At 47.2% G+C, this 17,352-nt stretch overlaps 1 protein-coding gene across 4 annotated transcripts in view; it reads right to left on the bottom strand.

Moving 5' to 3' along the window:
• The window catches only part of LOC138165065 (CMP-N-acetylneuraminate-beta-1,4-galactoside alpha-2,3-sialyltransferase), a 144,542-nt gene that overhangs the window by 91,620 nt on the left and 35,570 nt on the right, over nucleotides 1–17,352 (bottom strand). The window contains exons 3-4 of one of the 4 annotated variants that reach the window (XM_069093178.1): nucleotides 2,647–2,694; nucleotides 286–366 (exon numbers count right to left, since the gene is read on the bottom strand). The exons of 1 other annotated variant lie outside the window; for it this stretch is intronic. In XM_069093178.1, the coding sequence (XP_068949279.1) occupies nucleotides 286–366; nucleotides 2,647–2,694 (129 nt within the window). Of the gene's footprint in view, nucleotides 1–285; nucleotides 421–2,646; nucleotides 2,695–17,352 lie in introns of all 4 variants that reach the window. 2 more of the 4 variants (XM_069093176.1, XM_069093179.1) reach the window with 2 other exon arrangements.

The following is a 17,352-nucleotide window of genomic DNA, read 5'->3' on the forward strand; positions in this document are numbered from 1 at the left end:
AGGGAGCCCTCTGGGCCACTCTCTGGAGGCATCATGACATCCTCTGTCTCAATGCCATGCCTCACACTTTCCCTGAACACCTGCCATGTGTCTGGCCACACCACGGGGAGGGGGACTGGGCCTTCAGAGAGCAGCACTTACCAGTCCTGCACAAGCAGGGATGGGGCTTACAAGTGACCCCCCCCCCAGGCATTGTGAACCAGAGCTGGAAGAGCAAGGGAGGGAGGGGAGCAGCACAGTCAGAGCTTAAAGAAACCAAAAGGTCCCCTTAGGGGCCACACCTACTGGGCTGTGCTGGGCCCTGGGCAGCCCGGGCATCGATCATCTCTTTCTGGGTTCTGGATTGTCCTGAGTCCACAGCAAGGCCTGAGGGCAGCGGAGACAGAAAGTCAAGGGCCACATTGTTCCTCTCTCTCCTTCCTGTTTGACAATGAAAGCTTTCCCTCAGTGGGGAAGGTCCAGCATCTTGTTCCATGCTGGGAGGCCCAAACAAAATGGGCCTTTTAACATCCTCCTGGGACCTGTGAAGGCGACTCCAAGAACCACAGGAAGGATGAATAGGTGATCTCTTCCCCCAATACCACTGGCAGCAGCCTCTCATGTGGAGGAGGGCAGTTGAGTCGGGCACCGTGTGGGGCCCCCAAAGAGCTCCCCAGGGCAGCCCCCAGCCCCTCCCACTGCAGCAGAGTTCTGGGCACCCAGAAACGGCAGCAGACCCTGTTCATTTGCACCCAGAGGTGGGCTCAGTATGATGTTCCTAGATGTCACAAAAGGCTTCCAGGGGCCAGGTCATCTCCAACCCTGCCCAAAGGAAACTGCAAGATATGAAGACAACACTAAGGTGTACAGGCTCTGCAGAAAATGCATCTGGCCCCACCATCAACAGACCCCAGAACCAACTCCTTCCAAGTTTCTCCCTCTGATTGAGACCTCTGGGAAGCAGCCCAGAGCCAAGAAGGGTCTCAGTTCCATCCTAAGTGAGGGTCCATTCCCACCTCCCCTCCCACCCTGTCTCTGCCCAAGACTGCTGAGGCATTAGTACTGGCTGCGGCGGTGGTAGCAGCGGCAGTTTAGGCAGCAAGCAGAAGGCAGCATGGGGAGCAAGGCACAGTTAGGAAGCTAGAGGCCTAAGGAGATAAGCATGGCGGTTAGACAGGGCCTTTGGCCCAACAAAGGCACCATGTTGGAAGGCAGCAAACTCACTATCAACTCTGGGGTAGGGGAGCCATAACACCTAACCTTCAGGTCAACAAGGGACTACCTTTCATTTCTGAGAGGAGGGTAAGTGAGCCATATTCCCCTCGATGAAGGCTAAAGGACTAGGCCAGGGCCAGGAAATTCCATTAACAGCTCAGGTGTCTTTGGAAACTGATGTCTGTCAGGAGAAAACCAGCTGAAACCACCAGGAAACATTTCTGTGGGCCCAGCCCCCTTTGGTGTTCTGGGAAGGAAGTCTAGGCCTAGAAGCAATAGGGCCCCTAGGAACCAAGGAGGCCCAAGAATCTCCCCCCACCCACTCCTGGGGCAAACGCTGTTGCCCTAACAAGGGATACTGGACCAGCAACGAGTGATCCTAAAAGGGGCAGAGGCTGAGCCAACCAGAAAGGGCTCACTCTCTGCCCTGACACTGCCTTCTCTGGCCTATGTCCTTCCTCAACCTAAGGAAGGGGGCTCAGTGACATATTCAGTTATGACTAGAGGGGAAATTCTGGTAAGCCACTACACCAAAACCGTCAGGACTATTGGCCTCTCCAGAGAGCCCTCCACTACCCTCTGGCCTTATTTCACTGGTCTGCAGGGCACAGTCTGGGCACATGCCCTTCTGACAAGCCAAAGATGAGATCTGAGGCACAGAAATTCAAGCTTTGGCCTCCCTTCCCAGAAAGGAACAGCTCAAACTAGGCCCATTCCTGGAGACTAACCACTAAGCAAGTGTCCAAATATACAAGGTGCAATGCCAGCCCTCTGAAGCCTAAAGGAAAGACCACCTTCTCCTCCCTGCCTCTCCCTCCTCAATCCCTGACTTGGCTAGGAGAGACTGGCTAGCCCAGGCCAGAGAGAAAAAACACCTGCTGAGCCCTGGCTGGGGAGGAGGAAGAGGATACCCAGGGACATGTGGGTATCCACACTGGACATTAGAGGATCCCTTGGGTTGTCTGCTCCTTTGCTAGACCAACACTGGCCCAGATGACCTCTGAGAGCACATGGCTGCCAGCTCTGACCATGGGGGAAGCTGAGGTCACTTTGGCCTAAACCTGCTCACCATCTCCTTCCTACCTAAGGTGGTCAGGCCCCCAGGAATGAATGCAGTTTCTCATGAACCATCTGCCTAAGTCCTGCTAAAAATCCAGAAGGCCCTGTGGGACCCCACATGAACACATACACACAAGCACATGAGCCACTGTCCACACCAAGCCCTAAGGATGGCAAGCTGCTCTCTGCCCTTCACTAACCTCCCTGGGGCCCTGAAGGCCAACCAGAGGGGTGCAGCAGTCCTGCCCAGCTCCAAGGCTCAGAAGTCCCTGGCCTGGCCTGGTGGCAACTCATCATCTGACCTGCCTGCCTCCCAACACGGCCATCAAGCCCCACCCTGGACAGAAACAAGCCTGGGGCCACAAAGGGAAGAAAAGGGGAAGGAGATTGTACCTGAGCCTAGTGTCCGTCCACCGGAGTCAAAGGTAAGAGCCCCTGAATCTGCAACACAAGAGGATAAGTTCATGGCTTTCACCTTTTTTGGTGGGCTTCTCAGTTCCCCGGCCATCCCCCAGCCCAGAGAGCACAAAGTGCTGCCTGGCACCAGCCTCAGAGCAGGTACCCAGCTCGAGTGTAACTCTCCCAGCTACAAACCCGTCTGGAGCCCAGGGCAGACTGCTAAGCTCCCTTGTAGTAGTCCAGCAGACGGGCTGACCATGACTGGGGACAAAGCTGCCAACACTCCCTGGAGGACAACCATGATGGCCCCAGGAGGGAGGCCCTCCATGCCCACCTGCACCCAGGCCCCTCTCCTCAGAGATGGACAGCAGCCAATCCTTTCTGCCCTATGGTTACATAGCTTTCATGGAGATCATGCACCTAGACTGCAAGATCCCCTGAGGACATGAACCATGGCTTCTCCCCAATGGTCTAGCTCAGCAACAGATGTGCACACAAGGGAAGGAGAAGGACACAAGTCATTAATGATGGTGATTCTAGAACCACAGAACTGTAGACCAACAAGGACATCGAGGCCTCCCCACTCCCACCCCAGGCAAGGAGCCCCTCTGCCACAACCCAGAGAAGTCAACTAGTCTCTGCTCAGATCCCTCAAGTGAAAGAGATCTACAAAGCAAGTTTCAACCAGAGAACCCCAGTCTGTCCAGACCAAATCTGATCCCTCCTCCACATGGCAAGGGAAGGGGGAAGCATCCACCAAGGGCCAGGGGTTGGGCTGGTACTAGTCAAGTCAACCAGAAAGGACAGAGATCAATGGGGGGAGGGGGGGAACAACATGCAAACCACTCTGCAAAACAAGCTGCAGACAAGATGAAATGGAGATAATCAACAGTTAGAAGACTGCAGCTTTAGGGAGGATGAGATGAGGCCTCTTGTAGGAGGGATTTCGCTGAGACATGAATAACTCCAGATAACCCAGGGACAGAGATGAGGCATAGGCGACAGCCAGTGAAAGTGCCCAGAGTTCAGAGATGAAGAATAGCCAGGAGGCCAACATCACTGGCAGATGGAGAAGAGGCAAGAAGACTGAAAAGATCAGGAAGGCAAGTGAGGAAGGACTTGGAGCATCCAACAGAGGATTTCAAATCTGATCCTGGAGTTTACTGAGGGGGGTGGAGATGGAAGACATAGCTGGAGCGATGGGTTAGAAAGATGACCATGACAGCCAAGTGCAGGATAGATGCACTGGGGAGAGACAGTGAAAAGAAGCCAATCAGCAGGCTCTGGCAATAGGCCAGGTGTGAACAGAGAAGGGCCCACACCAGAGGGTGGCAATGTTGAAGGAGAAAGGGCAGACACCACAAAGAGATGCTGAGAAGGTCTGAGTGACAGACCTTGGCAACAGATTGGATGTGAAGTGAAAAGTCAAGAATGACACCTAGGTTGTGGGCCTGAGAAACTGGGAGGATATGCCCTCCACAGTAATAAGGAAGCTAAGGAGAAGGAAGGGTTTGGAGGGGCGGGGGGGACAGTATATAATGAGTTCAGTTTTGGACACTGCTGAGTTTAAAATGTCTAAAGGACACTTGGCTTGAGATGTCTAGTAAACAGGTGGAGATGTGGGTCTGGATATCAGCAGAGAGGTTAGGGCTGGAGAAGCAGATTTGAGAATCATCAGCATAGAGATGGTTATTGAATCCACGAAATGATGAGATCACCCAGTGAAATAGTATAGAGGAAGAAGAGAAGACGGTCCAGCACAGGTCCTGGGGGACACCTACAGTTGGTGGTTAGGGCCAGATGAAGATCTAACAAAGGAGACAAGAGCAGGAGTACCAGGAGAGAGCAGGGCCACAAAAACCCCAAAAGAAGAGTGTGTCCAGAACAAGAGGCTGGTCAATAATGTCAAAGGTTGCAGAGGTCAAAAAGGATGAGGATAGAAAAAAGGCCATTAGAATTGGCAATGAAGAGCTAACTAGTAACTTGGGAGAGCGGGGATGGGGCTGAATGATGTCAGAGTGCCAGCCAGAAGCCAGAATGCAGAGAGTTAAGAAGAGGATGAGAGGAAAGGAAGTGGAGGAGGGCCTTCTTAAGGAGGTTATCTAATGTGGGAATACAGTCCTCATTATAAGCCCCTAGAGGGCAGGAACAGGTTTGGTTTGTTTTGTCTTGTTTTGTAATTTATCTCCAGCAATCAACACACAGGCACAAAGTACTTAACTAATACCAGCTACATGAATGAATAAATGAAGGAAGTAAAGAAGAGATAAGTATCTCTGTGTCTCTCCTTTGTCCTGCCCCATTGCTGGTCTCTAGGGGAGAAGTCTTTGTCTATTCACGCCACACCACCTTCCTTCCTTTTGGATTAGATTTGCAAGACTTCTGAGCTTTACATTTTTCCAGGCGCATTCCATCCCTGACCAGGAGTCTGTCACGTCTATATTTTAAGCTACAAGACGGTAACTATAGACTGTAGCTCTATGAATGTAGGGGTGGTTTTTGGTTTTGTTTTATATTCTCAGCATCTAGCGCAGGGTCTGGTGCTTGCATGCGAGCTTCATAAAGTATTATTGGATTGGACTGAAATAAACTGTACTGTCTTAACAAATTAGTGATGTCCCACAGCCCCTACCCTCCCCCTTCTCATTATAAAGCCAAAGATGATATTCTTTGGGGGGGGCAGGAGGGCGCGCAGGGTTGCTGCTATATCATGCTCTTTACTCCTACTGACCTTGTAGTTCACTGGGACAAAAATCAGGTCTTTTTCAGAAAATGTCTGCCTAGGAACATCAACCCATCATATCTCACTGAAGCTGTTTGAACCCAAGTATATGCCTTGACATTTATCCCCTTTAAATTTCATCTTATTCGGTCCAGCCCAATGTCAAGATCTTTTTGGATCATGACTCTGTCATCCTGTGGGTTAACATTCCATTCCAGCTTTCTGGATGCTTTTTATTTAATATGGAAAACTAACGAGGCTCCAGGATCATCATGTTCCAACAGTTCCAATGCAGTTCCTTTCTTTAAAGGGGAGATTATGTTTTAAATACACATACAATATAAAAGCAGGAAGCACTTGTTTAACAGTGTTTCTGGACCCACATAGCCAGAGCTGAGCAGGTGTTGGGTGCGCCCTCCTTCCAGTCCAGAGAGAACTGAGCATTCAGCTTACATTGCTAATAACTTACACAGCTTACAATGGCTAAAAGAATGGCTTGTTTCCAAAGTCACAGACCTGCTGCCCAAGCACAAGAGCTAAAAGGAGTCATTTTCCCCAGACATGGTGTGGAAGAGAACAAAGACAGGAGGAAGGACCAGTTGGCCTAGACCAGGTAGTCACAGAAGACAGCTGGTCTGAAAGAGAGGAAGATGCCCAAGTGAAGACTCTGGGATCTCATTGATTCAAGTGTGCCCTCCAGGATGTTCTCCCCAAAGTTCACCCCAGGGGTGCAGGGCCACTCAACATTCTAGAGGCCTCAATTTCTCTTTACCCTGAGAAGGCACTAGGGGAACACTTGGTAGCTAGCATTTTACATAGTGTTTTAAGGTTTGTGTTGTCTCATTTCATCCTCATAACAATCCAGTTTACAGAGGAGGAAACTGCGCTTCAAAGAAGCAAAGTGACTTGCCCAGGGTCACTAGCATGGTGTGGGTCTGCATTTAAACACAGATTTTCCTGGCTCCAAGGACAGCCCTTTCTCCACTGTACCACCCAACTGCCTCCTTGGGTTGTCCTGTCAACCCTGACCCTTGCCACATGATCAGCCCATCGCCCACTCTCAGCATTTATTCTCGTGATGACAACCTGGACTCCTGTACTTCTTCCAGGCTCCCCACTGGTCCTATGGCAGTGCCTACTGACACCCACAATGCACCTCTCCACGATTATTACAGTTATACATAGTTATGATCTCATGGAGCAGAGAGGCAGTATAGAGTAAAACCAGTTTAAAGAAACCTTGATAAGAGACCCAAATAAGCAAAGTCACCTCAAGATCATTCGTGGTTGGAAACGGAAGGACTAATAACAGAAGAAAAATGGAAAAGATCCACAAAGGTTTTTATAACAAACTTTTCTCTAGCAAGGGCAGTAGAACCATTAGTTTGTCATCTCTTCCACTAGATTGTGCACTCCTTGAGGGCAGAGACTGGTTTTTTGCCTCTTTTTGTATCCCCAGCACTTAGCACAGTGCCTAGCACAGAGTACTGATTGATTGGAACCACAGAAAAGGACATTTGGACCCTGATATCACAGGCCCCAGCGCATTTAGAAAGGAGAGTAGAAATGACACAAAGAAAAGTAGTTAAGCAGACCAAATACCCATAGAGGAGAGCCATGCTGGAGACAGTGCAATTGTGAGCATGCCAAGATGCTGATATACACTATATCTGAAGGAGAGGAAGATGCCAATGGCCCTTACTGATACAGAAAACACATCAACACCTACCCACATATATATATATATATATATCAACGCTCCCATTTTTTTTTCAAAATACAAAACACTTGGAAAAAATCATTTATATTATTACCCCAAAAAATGTACCTGTGAAAAAGCCAGTAACCACTGATCTTCTCTTTTTTTAAGTTTGGTTCAATCTAACAAACAATTGTTAAGCACCTATAGGTGCTGGACATGAGAAATGAAGACAACAGCAAAATATGTCCTTCAGAGAGGATACAATAAGATCACAGAGAAGTTGGTACAAAAAAACACTCAGAGTAATAAAAGGGAAGCCTGCCAGGGAGAATCAGGGAAAGTCTCTCAGAGGAGGGCACCTCAGCTATGCTTTAAAGGAACTTAGGAATTCTAAGGGACAGGAGAGAGGAGGGAAGGTAGTTTGGAAGTGGTGGAACTTGGGCAAAGGTATGGGGGTGGGAGATATACTAAGTACAGAGAACAGCCAACAAGCCAGTTTGACTAGAAGGGAGATTTTGTGAAAGGGAGTCATTTAAAATAGGACTGGAAAAGTGGGTGAGAACCACAATGTGGAAGACTTCAAAGCTTTATTCATGCCTTTGGTTTTTTAATCAATCACTTTGTCCCACCACCATCCCTTGTAACAAAGAATCATCAAGTGACACCAAGCCTGAGCCGCACTATACACTCATCCCAAACCCAGATGTCTCTGCCAAGGAGAGAAAAGTATGTCTCAACACCAGTCATAATCACACAAGGTGCTCCAGGAACTCTGAGGAGCTGTTTAAATGCCAATTATTACCATCATCAGACTAATGGATTCGTCCTGCTGAGCTGAGATCAATCACTAACATGCACACTTTTCCATCTTTTAAAAAATTTCTATGAGAATAACAGGCTCTGTGTTAAGAGGGACAAGGACAGCAACTTATGTTCCGTCCCATAACTGCCTGAAAGGGGCAGACAACTGAAGCCCATGCTGGGCTTGTTAATCGAGGGCTCTATTAAAACATAATGCCACCTTCCAGGCCCTCCTCTGGCTCCCAGACTCTGTTCCATCCCAGTGTCTCCCCAAAAAATACATCAAATCATCTGAAATTCCTCAAAAGGCTTCACAGCCTAGAAAACTCTTCTGGATGCCCCCTGCGTCCAGATACCAAACGGGGCATAAATCAGAACATGTCCAGCAAGTTCTGTGCCAGGTCCCATGCCAGGCTCATGCCTGATGAAGGTGACTGACTGCCCTGGTCATGGTAAAGAGCTGGCCAGAGTCCAGGTGAAGGAAGGGAGACCCTGGCGAATGGGGAGGGCCTCCAAATGGCGTTATGCTGATTGCTTTGAGACCTGGGACTCACCAGAGCCTCTGGGAAGAGATCTGGAATCAATCAAGAGTCTGGCCTCCATTATCTACAAGAAAAAAGCCAGGGCTCCTGCCTCTACACCCCAAGGCACACTGCTTCCTGCTGGCAAAGTATGTACCTTAGCAGGAAGGTGCTATGGGCCAGGCTGGGCACCTTCTCCCAGTGATCATACAGATCCATTGAACAAGGCCTCCATGGGCAGCACTGAAGGGTAGTTTATTACGCCTGAAAACTGAGACGATAGTGGAAATCATTTTTACAGTCAGATGTTTCCTGTTTCTGGTTTCTAAAATGGCTTGTTCCTTCCTTATAGGGTCTATGAATAAAACCAGGGCTGGGCCCTTTCAGCAGCTGGTCTGGGCTCGTTGCTGGCAGTCTGCCCAGGGCAGAACTCTTAGTGCCCTGGGCATGCCATGGACAGAGGGCTCTGTGGGCACAGGACAGAGTCTCCTCGTCCTTCGTGATGGCTAGTGGAAGCTTTGTGTTGACTCTCCAAACCCTGAAACCTGGAAGAAGCAAGCAATGTGAGAGAGGAAGGAGCTGCCAAGAAAATATTAGCCTCTCTAAGCAGAGAGAGTCATAGCTGGTCAGTGAGAGTAGGCACCTTGCTACCCTGCAGAGGATGAAGACTGACCCCAAACAGCGTGGCTCCCATCTCGAGCACTCACAGTTAAGGCAAGTTAATTAAGCACCTACTATGTGCCAGACACTGTGTTAAGCACTGGGGATTTGAAGAAAAGCAGAGACAGCTCCTGCCCTCAAGGAGCTCCCAATCTAACAGGGGAGACAACATGTGAACACTTACGTACGAACAAGCTCTAGACGGGATAGACAGGGAATAAGTAAGAAAGGGAGAGCACTAGAATAAGATGCATTGAAAAAGCTCTCTGTAAAAGGTGGAATTTTAACTGGGACTTGAAGGAAGTCGGGGAGCCCAGAAGGGGGAGATAAAGAGGGAGAGAATTCCAGATGTGAGACACAGCCAGAGAAAATGCCTGGAGGCAGGAGATAGAGGGTCTCATATGTACTGAGCACTGGATGGAGAGCTGGAAGAAACCTCTGAGGCCAGCAGCCTGGGCCACCCCGGACACTGCCAGCTGAACAAGTCTAAGTGCCTTGTTGTCATCCTTCTCCAACAGGTTTCCACAAAGGAGCCGCTATGCACCATACTGATTCCCACAGGGCTCAGGCTGCCTGGCATAGGAAGGACTATGGAAAGGAGGCAGGAGAACTGGGCCCTCTGGTGCTTAGGATCTAGACTGACAGAGGGCAGCCCTAGAAAGCTCCAGACAAAAGCATTCCTACAGCTCAAGGAAGGCAAAGGGAGTGACCTTCAAAGAGGCAGCTGTCTCTCCACATCAGACCCATAGGTAGTAACGCAAGGAAATGACTTCATTCACAGAAGGATTTGCTACTATACAGAGAGCCATCTTTTTTTTCTTTTGGGTACCTATATATGAGTGGATGAAGCTTAGGACCCCTTGTGGTCTATCTATCTCAGAAACAGGCAAGTCCCCTGGAGGCCCAGACAGGGAGGGATGAGTCTGGCTGGCCAAGAGGCTTCTCCCCACAGTCCAGGCCTCTTCAAAGAATGGAATGGGTGCATGGAGCTCCTTTTGGAACTCCAAAAAGGATTTTTTTTAAAAATAGAGACATGGAGAAACACAGACAGAAGCAGAGATGAAAGAGAGAGACTAGAAGAGACAGAAGCAGGAAGGCAGGGAAAGAAAGACAGAGGGAAGAGAGAACAGAAGGAAAGAGCATTTAAGGGGGTGGGAGATTTCAGTATCAGAAAGTATGAGAAGACAGGTCCAGGGAGACATAGCCATGGAGCTGTGCGGTGGCCCAACTCCTCTGGATTTTTATTTCCCTGTGCTTGGCAGACCCCCAAAGGTCAAAGACAGCGGCAAAGGCCTAACAAGTACCAAAGAGATCAAGGAAGCGTGCTGCTTTAAAATCACATCACAGTTATGTGATAGCATTCTTACACCACAATGATGAATGGACAGATCATCTCCCGCCTCCTTCAACCCTTGGGTTGTTGTTAGGCAGTCATTTTAGCCATGTCCAACTCTCCCTGACCCCGTTTGGGGTTTTCTTGGAAGAGATATGGGAGGGGTTTGCCATTTCCTTCTCCAGCTCATTTTACAGGTGAGGAAATAGAGGCAAATACAGTCAGGTGACTTGCCCAGGGTCACCCAGCTAGTAAGCACCCAAGGCCAGATTTGAACTCAGGTCTTCCTGACTATCTACCGTACCACTTAGCTGCCCCTCTCCTCACTCCTCTTCTCTCCTCTCTCCCTGCCTCCATGGTTTCTCTCCCCACTCTCTGTCTTTCTGTTTTTTGGAGAGTCTTCCAACATGAGACTCTAACTTAAATAAACTATGATTTTAAAAGCTCAGAATACGTGTTAGCCAGCAGCCTAACTCAGCCCATGGGTGGGCAGTACCTGGCCCCAAGAGAAGGGAGAAGGGGCGGCCAGGTGGCTCATCGAGTAAGAGCACCGACTCCAGAGTCAGGATGACCTAGGATCGAATCTGGGCTCAGATACTTAGCACCACACCCAGAAATAACTGGCCGTGTAACCTTGAGCAAGTTACTTAACCCCAATTGCTTTAAAAAAAAAAAAGAGAGAAGGGAGAGCAGAAGTATCTGAGCAGGCCTCCTGGCATGGGTCTCTTCTGAACTGAATGCATCGCACAGAGAGGAGGGGTCAGAGGGAGGGAGAAAGAAGTGGATTTACCCCTTTGTCCAGCTGCAGGAAATGAGGAGGGGGCTCCTGGCTGGGTTTGCCATATCCCTGGAAGGCTCTCTAGGGATCACAGGGAATAAAAGAGCTACCACAGAGTAAGAGAAGGTCATAGGCTGTTCCAGCTTTTAAAAAGGGAGAAAAGATGGTCTCAGTGAACTATAGACTGGAGAGACTCACTCTGATGCATGGCAAAATCGGCATGGGATATTTTCTGAATGTAGAAAAAGAAAAGCCACAAACCCTCAGGGCCTAGAGGGTTAATGAGAAACACATTAGGCCACACTGGGAGCAGTACCTAGCAAGGGGATGTTCTAGAAAAAAACAAGAACAAAATTCATTGGCAAGAACAAAAGGTCTGGAATCACAAGGGAAAGACTGAGGGGAAAGTGTGCTTGCAGGGAGTACAATTTTGCCAGATCTTAAGCTATATTATAAGGCAGTAGTCATTAAAACTATCTAGTACAGGGTTAAAAACAAAAACAGAAACTGAAAAGGAACTCCATCATGGAACAGACTATGAAAGCCAGAAAGAGAAGCAAGAAAACTGTGGCCTAATATTTGATAAATAGGAGGATTCCCTTCTTTGACAAAAACTGTTGGGAAAACTAGAAAGCAGTTTGGCAGAAATTAGGCTTAGACCAATATCTTACCAATATCCATCTTAAAATGGATAGAAAAGGCCACAGCACTTAAAAAAAAAAACAGAGGAGACATTCTAGCACATTGTGGAGGGTGGGGAGTGGGGTGGGAGGGGTTGTTTTCTATTTTTTGGAGGCAATCAGGGTTAAGTGACTTGCCCAGGGTCACACAGCTAGTAAGGGTCTAAGGCCAAATTTGAACTCTGATTCCTGACTCCAGGGCTGGTGTTCTATCCACTGCGCACCCAGCTGCCCCCTAATAGACTGTTAAAGGAGCTGTGAAATGGTATAACCATTTTGAAAAGCAATTTGGAATCATGAAAATAAAGAGACTAAAATTCCATATCCTTTAAACCCGAGACTCCATCCATTACTAGACTTATACCCTAAGAAAGCCATCAATAGGAAACAAGTCCCCAAATAGTCAAAAATATTTATAGCAGCACTTTTTGTGACAGCTAAGAACCAGAAACAAAATAGATGTCCATCAATTAGAGAATGGCTACACAAACTGTGGTGCATGAATGTAATGGAATATCATTGCCCTGTAAGAAATAATAAGTATGATGAATACAGAGAAGCATGGAAAGAGCTATATGAACTGATGCGGAGTGTTGTAAGCAGAACCAAAAAAAATATACACAGTGACCACAACAATGTAAATGGAAAGAACAATGACACCACAAAAATCAAAATTGAATGTAACAAAATTATAACAATCAAGTGGGACTCGAATAAAGAGATATAAGAAGATACCCCTAACTCACCCCTTTGTGGAGGTGAAAGGATCCACGGGTGTTACACATGGCACAAGTTTTTGGACTTTTGTATTGACTTTTTCCCTCTTTTTCTTCTCCCAAAAATACTATTTGTCATATGGAATGGATGTCAGGGAAGATGAGGGTGAGGGATACATGGAAGCCGACAGCGATATAAGAAACAGAAAATAACTTTAAAAAAAAAAAGAAAGAGAGAATGAGATGAGACATCTTTTATAACTAAGAGAGAGAATTCTTTTTTCTTTTTTTTTTCTTTTTGGAAGGCAACTGGGGTTAAGTGACTTGCCCAAAGTCACACGGCTAGTAAGTGTGTCAAGTGTCTGAGGCCAGATTTGAACTCAGGTCCTCCTGACTCCAGGGCTGGTGCTCTATTCACTGTGCCACCTAGCCATCCCAAGAGAGAGAATTCTTAACTAAAAAGAGGAGGTAAAGGGGCTTGAGCCCCTGCTCCAACCATCTCCAACACCTGTAAAAATATGACTCTAAACAAATTTTAGAGCTACAGAACCCACCAAGTGAGAGAGACAAACAAATCTCCCGCTGCAGGTAGCCCCACGTGAGCCATACAGGCACAGACCCAGGGTGGCCCTGACCAGCAGCACAGACAGGCCAGAGCAGATTTCAGGAGAATGAATCACCAGCAGCTGTGGTGGTTTCTAGACTTCTCAACCCATAAATGCCAAAGAGAAAGTAAAAGGTCAGTAGGGAACTCTGTTGGAACTGGGTGACAGAAGAGCATGGTCTGGTCCCTGCCCCTGGGGCAAGAGGTGGCAGCGGCTGCAGCTGCTGCCACGTGGCAATCTTTGGAGCTCCTGGTCTACAGCAGCCATTCATAAGGTAATCCCTCTTGTTTTGGCCTGCTTGGATCTGGGTCATAGTCTTGGGTGGTAGTCCTGGGGTGAGGAACGCCAGTGTGCCAGAGCTTGTGGTGGCTGTAGAGAGGACGCCCTCCTCATAGCTCTGACAACAGCTCTGGCAGCAGCTGCACAAATCCCAGCAATTTGGGACACAGCTCTCTCTACTCTGGAAGCAGAGTTCTACTGTGGCAAAGAGCTCAAAAGTCAAGTAATAGGCTGGCAAGATGAGCAAACAGAGGAAGCACAATCAGACTATAGAATCCTTTTTTGGGGACAAAGTGGATCAAAACATGGAACTAGAATACAACAAAGTTAAAACTCCTGCATCAAAAGCTTCTAAAAATATATATATGAACTGACTGCAGGCCATGGAGGAGCTCAAGAAGGAGTTTGAAAATCAAATAAGAGAAGTGGAAGAAAAAGTGGGAAGAGAAATGAGAATGATGCAAGAAAATCATGCAAGTCAACAGCCTGACTGAAAAAAATAACACCTTAAAAAAAGACTAACTCAAATGGCAAAAGAGGCCTAAAAAGCCAATGAGGAGAAGAATGCCTTAAAAAGCTGAATTTGCCAGATGGAAAAGGAATTTCAAAAACTCACTGAAGAAAATAATTCCATCAAAATTAGAATGGAGCAAATGGAAGCTAATGACTTTATGAGAAATCAAGAAATGAAGATACTATAAAACAGATCCAAACAAATGAAAAAATAGAAGGCAATGTGAACTATCTCTTTGGAAAAACCACTGACATTGAAAAGAGATCTAGGAGAAAAAATTTAAAAATTATTGGACTACCTGAAAGCCATGATAAAAAAAAAAGAGCCTAGAAAAAAGAGGAGGTAATTATAAAACACAAAAGAGGCAAATTCCATTGCATAAAGTTAAAAAGTTTTTGCATTAATAAAATCAGTGAAGACACATGAGAAGAGAAACTGGAAAGTGAGAAAATATTAGAATTAAAATTTATTGATAAAAGTCTGATATTCAAGATATATAGCAAAATGACACACATAACTATGTATATAGGAACATACACATACGTGTTAAAAATAAGACCCTAGGGTCATTCTTCAAAGAAGTTATGAACAGATAATTTTCAAAAAAGAACTGCAACCCACAAACGACCATTTAAACCAACTCTGAGGTTTCACCTCAAATCCTGCAAATTGGCCAGAATGACAAAAATTAGAACTGTCAGGGTTGGAAGGAAAGAAAGGAACACTGAGGCATGCACAGTTGATGGATCTGTATAGTGATCCAATCATTTTTGACATCAACTTGGAACTCTGCAAGAAAAGTGACTCTACCATCCAAATCCATTGGTCCAGAGATTACATTATTGGACATATACCCCCAAGGAAGTCAAACAAAAACAAAGATCAGATAGATATACCAAAATATTTGGAACAGTGCTCCATGGTATTAAAGAATTGGAAAGAGGGGCAGCTAGGTGAAGCAGTGAATAGATCACCAGCCCTGGAGTTAGGAGGACCTGAGTTCAAATCCAGCCTCAGACACTTAACACTTACTAGCCATGTGACCTTGGACAAGTCACTTAACCCCAACTGCTCTGCCTTCCCCTCTGCAAAAAGGAAGAAAAAAAGAATTGGAAAGAAAAGTGGTGTTTATTGAACTGAGAAGTGGCTAACCAAGTTGAATATTATTAGATGTTACTGTGGAGCATGAAAAAAATTAACATGAGGAATTCAGAGAAACATGAGAATATTTGTACAAGCTGATGCAGAATGCAATTAGCAGACCCAGAAGAAGATTAATAATAACTACCACAACGTAAAAGAAAAGATCCCTAATAGGAAACCAAACTCTGAGTATCTGAAAAAACACTGATGGGCCACAAGAACAAAAAATAAAACATATCTCTCTCCTCACTGCAAAAAGTTAGCCAAAGAAATGATGGGAACAAGGGCAGCAGGGCTCCCAGTGAGGAACTTCCAGGGCCTCCAAAGGACAGCTCCTCTGCAGCTCCTCCCCTCAGGCAACAAACAGGAACATGGGCCTGAGGCAGGAAATGACAGGCCTAGGAGACCCTTCCCTCTGCACATGGAACATGTTGCTCATTTCTGGACCCCAGTCCTGGGAGGGCACCATCGGGTCAACCACATTGTAGAATGGCTGGCAGACCAAGGAAGGCCCAGGATGGAGCTTTCTCCAAGTAGGGAAGGGGCTGCCCTGTGCAGGAGGATGCAACCTAATTCTACTTGGCCCCAAAGGGGCAGAACCAGGAACAGCGGAAAGAAGGCTTAAGGTCACTGCAAGGAAAATCCCTACCAATGTCTTCAGGCACAGGAAAGGTGTAAAGGAAGGAAGGCATGACAGCTTCAGGCCAAGGGTGAGATTTCCAACCCTGCACCTAGGGGTCTAATGAATCAAGGTGGGAAAACACTTGCTCCCCAAACTCTACCAGCCTAGAACTAAGGGCCCCAAGCTCCAGGTCTGGAAGAGGTTGAGTTTAAGCAGTGATCTTCCTCCAGTGCCCCCTTCTCAGTGAAGTCAAGGGGCTACCTAACACCTCTGGGAGCAAAACCCATAAAGACTCTTCCCAAGCCAGCCTGCTCCTACCTTTCTAGCCTTCTCACACTCTACCCCCTCACCACCCCCACACACTCCAAAATCTAGTAGCGCTGGTCTCCTGGCTGTTCCTGGAAATCTCCTGACTCTGGCCATTCTCCCTGGCTGTGCCCTCTGCTTGGAATCCTTTCCCTCCTCATGTCCACCTCCTGGTTTCCGTCCCAGCTCAAAGCTCACCTTCTACAGGAAGCCTGCCCCGCTTAATGCTAATGCCTTCTCTCTACGATTATCTCCAATTTGCCCTGTATATATCCTATTTGTCCAGAGTTATTTGCCTCCCCCTCTCCCCCATTATACGATGAGCTTCTTGGGAACAGGGCCTGTCTTTTTGTCTTTCTTTGTGTTCAGCACAGGGCCTCACACACAGTAGGCACTTAATAAATGCTGGTTGTTTTTTAAACAAATGAAAGAAAATGAGAATTTCTAGTTTATATCAGCAAGAGAATTCTCTGTTAGGTCTACCACAGAGAACTCTACTTTCCTCAAACTGAACCACACTAAAATATACTTCAAAGGCCCCAGGGTCCAGGTCAGATGAGCTTTGAAGCACCTGTCAATTTAGATGGTTTTTCCATTGGGCTACCAAAGGCAGGAAGAGAAATCTGTTCTTCAAGAAGCTGAGGGGAAGGCATCTTGGGAACCCAAGGGGGCTGCTGGGCCAAGGTGATAAGTTCAGCCCCTCAGACCATTCTGAGATGCAAAGGAGGAGACTCTACAAGGCTCCACAATACTGCCCCTCCTCTTTCTCCATCAGCTACAGTCTCCTTCCAGAGGGATTCTGTGGCAGAGGGGAGGCCCCTGGGTAAGAATCTTAAAGTTATGCTGTCATTACCTGGATGGGTGAGCCTAGGCAGATCACTTTCCCTCCTCAGCTGTAAATGGAGGCCAGCCATAGCTCACAAGGCTACTGGGAAGGATCAGACTTGAGCAGAAACAGGTGAAATCACCCTGAATTAGGAACGGACAAATGAGCATCAATTATGCTCAATATCAGGCCGTGGGGAAGGAGCCAGTGGAAAACGAGAGATTGACAAGAGGGATGGAGGAACCCTAAACCAGTAGGGGAAGGGAATAAGCATGGATAAAGTGTCTCCTGTGTGCCAGGAACTATGCTTAGAGCTTTTCACAGTTAGTACCGTGTTTCCCCGATAATAAGACCTATCCCGAAAATAAACTCTCCCCTTACTGTGTAAGATTCCTCTAAAATAAGCCCTCCCCCGAAAATAAGCCCTATTGAGATTGCTACTGTAGTGAAGGTGATCCCCCACACTACACGCTACATTACGGTACCCTCTGT

The sequence above is a fragment of the Petaurus breviceps genome, unplaced genomic scaffold (assembly GCF_028583685.1).
Source record: "Petaurus breviceps papuanus isolate PSGF00001 unplaced genomic scaffold, PetGlider_PUasm1.0 207, whole genome shotgun sequence".
Lineage (NCBI taxonomy): Eukaryota > Metazoa > Chordata > Mammalia > Diprotodontia > Petauridae > Petaurus > Petaurus breviceps.